Genomic DNA, 10,498 nt, shown 5'->3' on the forward strand with positions numbered 1-10,498 from the left:
GGCTGATGTGACTGAAGGTAGAATTAGCCAGAGAAGTTTGCAAAAATGAAGTGCCTTCTAGTTGAAGATCGGTTTCTGGATTACTATTTTTTCAATAGAAGCCACCTTTTTCATCTCAGGATGGTATTAAAATGATTGATGGAAATTGATAGTAATTGAGTAATTCTCTGCTATTAAAATAAGATACTTTTGGGCCAGCCTGATGGCAGGGTAGTAAAGGTAGCTAGATCTCACATGGCAAAGTATGGTTAAAACCTTGAACCTGAGGCTTGAAAAACATGCCAGACTGTGTGTGTGTGTGTGTGGCCAAAATCCCAAGAAGAGAATGGAAGAAAAGGGACTGAGGCATGACCATCTCCCCTGGGTGCTGATTTCTCACTCTCTCTTTCTCAAACACTTGAGCCTGATAGCAAAGAAACAAACAAAAATCACTTCTGCTTTTGTACTAACAGCGGCACAATTCCAGCCCTCACCTCAAATCAAATGTTAAGCTGATTGTCTTAAGAGAAATCTTACTTGTCAATCCTTCAGAACAAAATTTTCTAAAAGTGCTTGTTCTATAGAAACATATTCTCTTATTTAAACCCTATTTTTAAACTGATATAACTGTTGAATCCAGGTGCATATACAGCTGAGAAAAAATTATTTGGAGATAGAACTCCACATGACTTTTGCTGTGTCTGTAAATCTATTCTCTCAGCAAAGTCTTTGGAAATACAATGGTAGGGAGTTTTTATTTTACAAGGCATTTGTTTTCTGTTTTCCTCAGACGTCTAAGGGCTATATTACTAGGATGTTCATGAAGGTCTTTTAGCTATTTGTCATAAATTCATCCGAAATATGTATAACAAAGCAATAAATTTTTCAAAAATTAGTGTAGTCTTTATTACTTTGCATATGTGGGAGGTGCCCAGCATTTTGGTTTTCTTTTTTTGGCACTCTATGTTTAGAATTTCATGAAATTCTAGTTGCTGGCATTTTGTGAAACTTTCTGGGTAATAGGAAAGTGTCACAATAATGGAACATTTGCAAACCTTTCCTAATATTTTCACACTATATTTAATCTTAGATTAATAAGATTATTTAGTCATCTCCAACATTCTCATTATAGCTACTTCGGTTAAGTCTAGTTATATTCTTCATGACACTCATTTCACTTATTTTTTTCCTATAATATATTTATGTAGGATTTTATTTCCATATATGACCTTACCTCTCTTAATTCTTCAACATGATTAACACCATGGCTTCTGACAGCATTATTCAATTGCAAGCAGTAACCACACAATATTCAGTAAGGCAAAACAAAAAAGAACCAGAAAAACTGCCATATTTTTATTCTTTGCTTTAAATGATAAAATGAATTGGTGGGCATATATGTCATTGTTCTATGATGAAGTGCCCACTCAATTTGTACATAGCAAGTAGTCTTTTTTTCTGTGCCAAATTGACTAGGAAAAAGTAGTTTGTTGCAGCTATTGCTTCATCTTTAATTGAACAGAAATTACAGAGTTTATTACATAATTAATCTTCTAAGAGTTCACAGTTTTTACCCGGATTATTTGTTTAATTTTATAGGATGGAGCAAAAATAACTCTGCAGTCTAAAATCAGACATCTTTAGTGATACAGATTAAATATTCATTTTATACATTTATGTTGTGTTTATTAAAAAAAAAAAAAACAACTTTCCAGTGTACTTAGAAATGATAGCTTCCTAATGTGTCATTGACCTATGCATCTGTGGACTTAAAAAAAAGATGATAATTATTATGCCTTCTACATTTAAACTTAATATTTCAGTTGCAGAGGAAGTATGATGATGATGTACACATACGCTTCCTGTTGAACTTTTATAGACCATAATGATACATTCATAAGTGAATGGTACAAATTAGGTTAAAATCCTAGGGGAATTTATAGTGAAGGTATTCTGTGTTTAACCTTTTTCATGTAAATGGCCTAAGTATCGTTGATATAGGTTAAATTACTGAATTTCAAGTCACAGAACTGTATCTACCTATATTCATCACCCACAATTTAGATTTTAGACAAAATAGTTTACTGTTCCCAGATCTATCTTATAAGAAAGCTTCATTTATTCACTCAACAAACATTAGTATTAGCCTAGCCAAATTCCAAGTATTGTAACAAGTGTTAGATACAATACCTCGAGGAATAAGATAAAATCCTGGTTCTCAGTTATATTTTACAATTTACTAGAGAGGGAGTTTTATAAGTACATCATTAAATACAGGAAGAAATTCTACTGGAATCAAATAGATCATTTTATAGAAATCTTAAACAACATGGAACCAAGTTTGTCTAATTGTATGGAGTGCGGTCAGCATGGTTTCCTGGGGTAGAAATACCTGACCAGTGTCTTGAAAGGGCAGTAGGAGTTGGCCAAGCAGACTAAATGGGTAGCCAGTCTGTGAAAGCTTCTCATGTGTCCCCAGAACAAAGACATGAAGGAACACAGAGGATTTTGCAAAACATAAAATAGATATAACAAAGCAGAAGAGGTCCAAAGAGAAATACTGGGAGTCAAGTCTAAAATAGTCACCAGAAGCCATATTCTATGGTAGTTTGATTTTATTCTTTATACCATAAGTGGAAGATTTGACTTTTTTAGGAAATGCACTATGAATGGTTTTCCATTGCAGTGCAACAACAGTCAACACATGTATACAAGCAGATAAGGAGAGAGATTTAGAAAGAGAGATGAATACAGAGAAACAAAATGAAAAAGATAATGATATGTCCTGAAATTACTAAGATCTTCTTTTAGTTGTTTTCTGTGTGTGCTGTCAAGTGAGCCGCTAAAGGTGTTGGTTGGAGATTCATGTGATGGAGTCAGAAGCCAAAACACTAATTCTTTTAATTTCTCAGAAATATCATTTCTAGTGTGTGTTTATATTCCATGTATTTTCTCACTTCCACTCAATAGTTTTTTGTGGTATTACAAATCATATTAAAGAGAAAGAAAATAATATGGTACCATGATAATGACTCCCTGCTGTCTTCATGCCCTAATCATACAGAAAGGAGGGCAGGAGGTTTAGAGACACAGTATATATATATATGTGTGTGTGTGTGTGTGTGTGTGTGTGTGTGTGTGTATTTTCACAGAATTTGCAATGTCACTGTCTTGCAATATAAAAAGTATATTTTTGAAAAAATTATATTCTTATCATTTTTAATTATTTACTAATTTGCAATATTTTTATAATCATATTAAGCCCCATTATAAGTCAATTAACACATGTGGAACTCTGTAGTTTCATTTTTCTGTAAATCTAACAAAGGTGATATTATTGAAGTTTAATAATCTATATAATGTCTTTATTCAGAATTCAGCATTCCTTCATTCCTAGTCTATTTTCATTTTAGCCTAGAGCTCGTCCTTAATTCCTACCTATATGTCACACAAATCTAAAATCCAAACAACTGGAACTAGACTCTAAAATAACATATAATCAATAAAAATTGACTTAAAAATGTAAAGTTTTATATTTCATGAATTGTGCTATTAAAAAGTAAAGAGATATATGCAAAATATGTCTGTAATTTTCCTTGATAATACTCAATGGGCATACTGTCTGGTTATATAACATAATCATGTTAGATTTTTGTGATTAAAAAAATACACATGCAAAAATCAATCTGATCTGTTTACTTACAGAAAGCCACATCCTGGAAGATGTCAACAAGTGTATCATAGCCTTGAGAGACCAGGATGCAGATAATTTAGACCGTGCTGCCGGTGCTATCAGAGGACGGGCAGCAAGAGTTGCTCACGTTGTCACAGGCGAAATGGACAGTTATGAACCGGGGGCTTACACCGAAGGTGTAATGAGAAATGTTAACTTCCTTACAAGTATTGGTAAGTTGCAGTGTCCACTAACAGTTTCGCTGTTCCAAGTGTATAAATCTTTAACTATCAAATATTCATACATGTGGAAGAGAGGGTCTCAGTTCGTGTTGCTTATTTTGACATCCATTACGATACTATCTGATCTGTGCTTGCATCCTGTGGTTATGTGATTTGAAATTTATCTCTGAGAAGGAAATATATTCATTAGAGAAATTATGTCTTTTATAAATATATGCATTATATAAATTACCCACAGGCTATAGCCACTTAAGAATGTTTATTAATGCCAGAGCTGTTAGGAGGTTTAATTAGGCCAGTATGGTATTAAGAATGTAGCAGTCTCAAACCCTTTTTAAGCTGTATCATTGATACCCCAGGCTTTGGTATACATTACTTAAATAAATTTAGTTTACCCTATATTTCCAGAGAAATGATCTCTAACTTCATCTACAGTCTCTTTGCAAAACATTTTCTTTTTCTTTTTTTTTTGGAGAGGTTTTCACTATAGGGCGCGTGTACTCGCCAGACAGGCAGAGAGAGACATAGAGACTGAAAGCGAGAAATCACCCCCCAGGGGGGATGGTCACGCCGCAATCCCTTCTCCTCCATTCTCCTCTAGGGATCTTGGGCACACATGCACACGTGCCCGGCGTGAGTTTTAAGCCACCGGGTCTGGGATGCGAACCGCGGTCGACTACATGGGAGCCCAGTGACATAGCCATTATGCTAACTGCTGGTTCCCAACATTTTCTTTTTCCATACAATTTTTGATTGCTTAAACAGTATGGAACCAAGATTTTGTTTTGGTCATGCTACCAAGGTAATATTTTCTAACATCAGCCACTCATTTCTTAATTTTGAATCACTCAGTTTAAATGGTCTTCTTGGTTTTTATTTTTTTTTAGATTTTTGGTATAGGGTACATGCACTTGCCAGAGACACAGTCAGAAAGCAAGAAATACGCTCGGAGAGGGGATGGCCACACTGCAATTCCTTCTCCTCTACTCTCCTCTCAGGATTTTGGGCATGAACAAACACGCACCTGGACAAAGTTTTAAGCCACCGGGTCCAGGACTCCAACTATAGTTAACTACGTGGAAGTCCAGTGATGTAACCGTTAACATCTGCTGGCCCCAGTATTCTAACTTTTAACACTATTGTGAACATCTATCCAAGAAATATACAGAAGTGCCTGAATTCCTATGTATTCACAAACAAGAGCGCAGTTAACCATTTCTTATGTCATCAGGGAAGAACCCTTTGTGAATCTGTGAAATCATCAGGTTGATTTTGTTGTTGTTGTTGTCTCTTAATAATAGGGAATGGTTTATCTGGGATTCCTAAAATATTTGATGTCCCCTCTTTGAGTCATTGATCCTAGCGAATTATTCTTTATGTTACACATAGGATTTATATTAAATTTGAAAGATATATACATTACTTAATGAAAGGGATAGCTAGAATAAGGATGAGTAAATTTTTAATCTCTTTCTTTCTTTCTTTCTTTTTTGAGGTATTCTTTGAAGTGAATTAATTAAAAGAGACATACCAGCAGTTGAATAACCTTCACTAGAGAGTAGTTCTGAAGAGCTCTGCCACTAGGCAAGCTTAACAACATTTGCAGAGAATTGTTGATTAGTTTTGCTGTTTTCCTAGTGTTTTGATACAGAAAGTCATTGATGAATCTTTGCACATAGTTTTCTTATTCTCTTTTTAAAATATTTATAAGATAATGAAATGCTAAAAATGTGCTAGAGGAAGATGGAGTCACATCTGCAACTTTTGATATTAAACCTGTATTTTTATACTCATTTCTTAATATCACTGGTATCACAAATAGGGCACATAGTAATGTATAGCAATGTATTTATTTGCCTAAGTAGTGGAGTCTGTTATTATCACTCAGTGTCTCTTCCATGATTAAATGTAAACTGTCCCTTCTTGGTTAAAATCACCTCTAGAGTTAATATACTACTGATTTTTTTTTTCTAGCTTCTGAAAATGAAGTGATAAGAATGTATCAGGGTTCTATTTTTGAGCCAAATGAAAATTTTCTGTAGGATGTTGAATAGGTAAAGTCTCCTAAGGACTGCTATGTCTTTCCTCTATCTCAGTTTTGTAGTCCCATTGGTAAAATCTTGTGACCATATTCTTTAGGATCATAGCGTCTGTGTGAAGTATCAAGCTTATAGTTTTATACCTCATAGGAAAGAATGTATGTCTGTGATATGCAAAAAAAAAAAAAAAAAGAAAAAAAGAAAAAAAAGAAGTAGTAATGAAATTCTGGGGCCCACAGATGGAGTAGTAGTTATGTTGCTAGACTCCCACATGGCCAACTGTGGTTCAAGTCCTGGACCCGTTTGCTCGAAAATCACATTGTGTTTGTGTGTGTGTGTGCGCATGCCCAAGATCCTGAGAGGAAAGTGGAGGAGAAAGGATTGTGGCATGGCCATCACCCCATGGTGGGGAGGTAGTTTATCACTTTCCCTCTCTCATTGTCTCTCTCTCTCTGGCAGGGCACTTGACTTAAAGAAAAAACCTATTAGCAAATAGGCAAAAAGATATGAAATCCTAAGGTGTTTAGAAAGTGTTTTGTGGGGGACCAGAAGTTAGCGTAAAGGCTATGTCACTGGACTCCCACGTAGTTAACTGCGGTTCGCGTCCCAGACCCGGTGGCTTAAAACTCACACCAGGCACGTGTGCATGTGTGCCCAAGATCCTGAGAAGAGAATGGAGAAGAAGGTATTGTGGTGTGGCCATCCCTCCTGGGGAGTGATTTCTTGCTTTCTGTCTCTCTGTCTCTCTCTGTCTGTCTGGCAAGCACATGTGCCCTATAGCAAAAACCTCTAAAAAAATAAAAAAGAAAGAAAAAAAAAAGAAACTTTGTGGGAGCACTCTGTTTACAATCAATCTGAAATAAAATAGAAATGAAACAAAGTTATTTACACACTAAATTACAAGTTTGCTAATCACTCTGTGATTTATAATGACCTTATTAGATAACTAATATGATATGAAACGGCTTAGGAAAATTAGTGGAAATGGAATGAAAGTACAAGCTTATTTCAGTGCAAAAAAAATGTTTAAACTCATGAATAGTTTTTATAAGAAATGCATATTTTACGAACTTTTAAAATATCCTCAATATGGCTGTAACTATCACAGTTAGAAGACAAGGGAGAAGCGGGCTAGCCTATGGACTGGCGGCTATGGGAGTGCTGCTGGGGGACAAGATGAAGACAGGATTATGACATGACCATGCCACACTGAGGGGTACTTTTCCCCTTCTCTCTTTCTCTGGCCAGAGCACACACCCTTTGGCAAGTTAAAAATAATAATAACATAAAAGAATAATAAAACAAAAATTCTTTTCTCTCTAATTAATTGTATATCTTATTTGTTTGTTTGTTTGTTTGTTTGTTTGTTTTAGGTTTTTGCCATGCAGTTGCTAGAAAGAGACAGAGAGTAGAAGAGTGAGAAATCACCCCCAGGTGGAATGGCCATTCTACAATACCTTCTTCTCCATTCTCCTCTCAGGAGTTTTGGCATGCACATGCACCTGGTGTGATTTTTTAAGTTGCTATGTCCAGGACCATCACGGTTAGCCATGTGGGAGTCTAGTGCCTTAACCACCACGCCACCTCTTGGCCCCAATTGTATGTAATTTTAATTAAAATTCTGTAGATAGATTGTATCCTGTATTGCAAATATAATAAATAATGAATAATCCTGGAATATTCTGTATAAATAGCACCTTATTATTAATATAATAGTATGATTTATGACTTTTCAATTTGTCACTTAAGTTTTTCAGATAATTTTTGAAGAAACCTTTGAAGAAACATTTTCGTTTTTGTTTTAAAATCTAATTCCAAACTTTTATCCAAACAACTTTCCTTGCAATGTATAGAAAGCACACCTCACTTAAGAGAATTCTGAGCAATGAGTAGGATGAAAAACCTTATTAAATCAGGATGATCTTAACAAAAGTTGAAAAAATGTAAGCATTTTCCGTCTCTTAGAGATATTGTCTATAAAAATACTTCCAACTCTTCTGCTCTCTACAACTAACAGGAGATGTTCATCGTTGTTCTTATCTGTTTCATAACCTGGACATTATTTATAAATAATTATCAAATGAATAATATAACAGGTCAAGTTTTGTGCTATGAAGCCTTAATAGTTCCATTTATCAAGCTAATGGCTATTTGTATATATGGCCTGTTTTTCTTTTTTCTGTTATTTATTTATTTATTTATTTTTATTCAGTCCTCAAATCTTAACCCTGCTTCCTGAAAATAATTAAAAGCAATTATAAATAGTTTTTATTACTCAGACTTCTTTATCCTTGCAAAATTTGCCTTAGAGTGTTGTCATCAATGATGAAACTCAAGCTACACTATCTAAATCACAAAGAGTGTTTTTGGAACATAGCACCTTTGATTTTAATCAGATTTTGTTACTCATTAGCACATTTTCAAAATTTGATGATCTTTTAAATGTTTTCTCATCATTAGACCTAAGTTGCCCTGTTACATTTTGGGGATTGACATTGTTCACAAACACCAGCAGCTGATTTTAAATGACATGTAGTCAAGATTTGGAATGCTGCATTTCACCAAGACAGAGGCATAATATTATAACTTTCATGTGAAATCTTTATTCTAGACTATTCTTCCCTGTTACTAAACTCCTCCACCTGTCAAAAATTTCTGATAAGGACAAAAAAAATATATTGGCTTTTTTATTATTATTATTAAATAACAAACCTTCTTGGGACCAGTAGCTGGCATAGTGGTGTAAGGGTCCAGAGATCGGTCTAACTGATGGAGACACAGAAAAGACAATGACAATGCAACTGCAAAAGAGGCTTTTATTTTTCCAGCTAGCTGGGGTCCAAGTTTCAGCCCATCGCAGCAGGCCTTCACAAGGACCCCGAGCCTAGGATAAAGGGATCTTTTATAGCTCCGAATCACAATGCAGGAAGTACAGTCAGTAATTTTCCACTTGAGGGAGGGGGTGTGTGTGAAAGCTAGCTGTCATTATGTTTAGGTTTAGATTAGGACTTTCAGTTGAGGTCAGATTGACCTGGCTCTGGCATCGTCAGGGCCCATCTTATTTTGTTTATTTATGTGGTCTCAGACTCCCCGGGTTCTGTCCTTGAGGGTCTAACATGGCAGTGGTTGTGTCAATTCGGCCTAACATTGAAATGTTTTCTTTCTCTTAACATGTTTACCATAAATACATCTTTATACCTATATCTTTCTTTCCAGAATAAGGTCCTATTGTCCAGGCGATGACTTTCTTTGGCACAAGAGGGAAGATACTGGGGTTGTGTGGCATTAACAGAGTTGTTTTCTGGTCGAGGAGCCATCATAGGAACTGTCTGATTCCCTACAGAAATAGTCCTGTCCAGTAGATTTCTGCTTCAGCGAGTGTCACCATCTTTAGGCAGATCCATAGTCACAACATCCTCCTGGTCTTTCTGGGTGTCCATAAACCACACCAAGCATTCTGGAAGCCAGCGAGTTCCATCATTGTCCTGTGGGAAAAAACACAAATATCTCCTCGACCCCATATCAACACAGGGTCGGGCCCATTCTATGATCTTTTAAACAATGAGCAACAGCATTTTTAATAGCTTTTCTAGTATGAGTTGTAGCCAGAGGATTATCTGCAATTGCTCTAGTGAAATAGGGACGGATGTCTTTTCCTGACTCAGAGCTACTACGGAATGTCTGTTAACATTATACTGAGCTGCCTCTCACTCAGTCTGTTCTAACTTCTCAGGAGTTAATTTCTCATCTTCTAATTCAGGGACGGGGAGAAAATTTTTTTTTATCAACTTCTCCTGCAAGGGAGGAGCAGAGGGAGAAATTCTAACAGCTGGGAGAGTCTTTATTTGCAGCGGAAAGAATCTTTTGCTCGTTCTGTTTTGATGAAACTTTTTATCTTTATAAGTTTAAAATTGCCTTAATTCAACAGACAAAAGGCTATCTAGACTAGACATGAAGTGCTTTGGTGAGGATTTGCTCCCGTTCCTCAGTAGTGAATAAAGTTTTGAGAAGCTGTTGGCAGTCATCCCTAGCGGGGCTGTGGGTATACAGAATAGACTCAAACAGCTCGGTGAGTCCCTGTGAATCCTCTGAGAAAGGAGGATTTTGAGTTTTCCAATATATAAATAACTACTAGAAAAGGGCCAGTACTGATACGTGTGCTCCCCTTGAGGATTTGTGCCCCCAAAGGCTTGGACGGAAAGGATGGGAGCCCACTCAGAGGATGAGGGCTCTTCTTCCTCCTGGGCCCTCCTGGATCTAAGTCCTGCAGCAGGTCCTTGTGTCAACACCGGAGGTGCTGAGGGCCCCATGGTAGAGTGAGGCGACTGCTGAGGCTGAGGAGGGAGCTCCACCTCTGGCTGGGGTAGTGCTGCTGCCTGAGCCTGAGGAGCTGCTGTTGCAGCATAAGGTGGTGGATAAGTTTCAAAATCTAAATCTGCCAGGGAAGGATAAATCCCAGAGTCCCCTTAGAGGACTGGCTGTTTGAGATCCTTTGTAGTTTCCCCCAGCTCTGAGGGGCGGGTACCCTCCACAGTCAATATTTTCAGGGGATCTTCATCCTTTTC

At 36.6% G+C, this 10,498-nt stretch overlaps 1 protein-coding gene across 1 annotated transcript in view; it reads left to right on the plus strand.

The window, feature by feature from the left end:
* Positions 1-10,498, plus strand: part of CTNNA3 (catenin alpha 3) — a 1,606,653-nt gene that overhangs the window by 1,275,566 nt on the left and 320,589 nt on the right. The window contains exon 12 of the mRNA XM_014587961.1: positions 3,685-3,885. Coding sequence (XP_014443447.1) covers positions 3,685-3,885 — 201 coding nt within the window. The remainder of the gene's footprint in view (positions 1-3,684; positions 3,886-10,498) is intronic.

Source organism: Tupaia chinensis, unplaced genomic scaffold (genome assembly GCF_000334495.1).
Source record: "Tupaia chinensis unplaced genomic scaffold, TupChi_1.0 Scaffold000250_1, whole genome shotgun sequence".
Taxonomy (NCBI): Eukaryota; Metazoa; Chordata; class Mammalia; order Scandentia; family Tupaiidae; genus Tupaia; species Tupaia belangeri.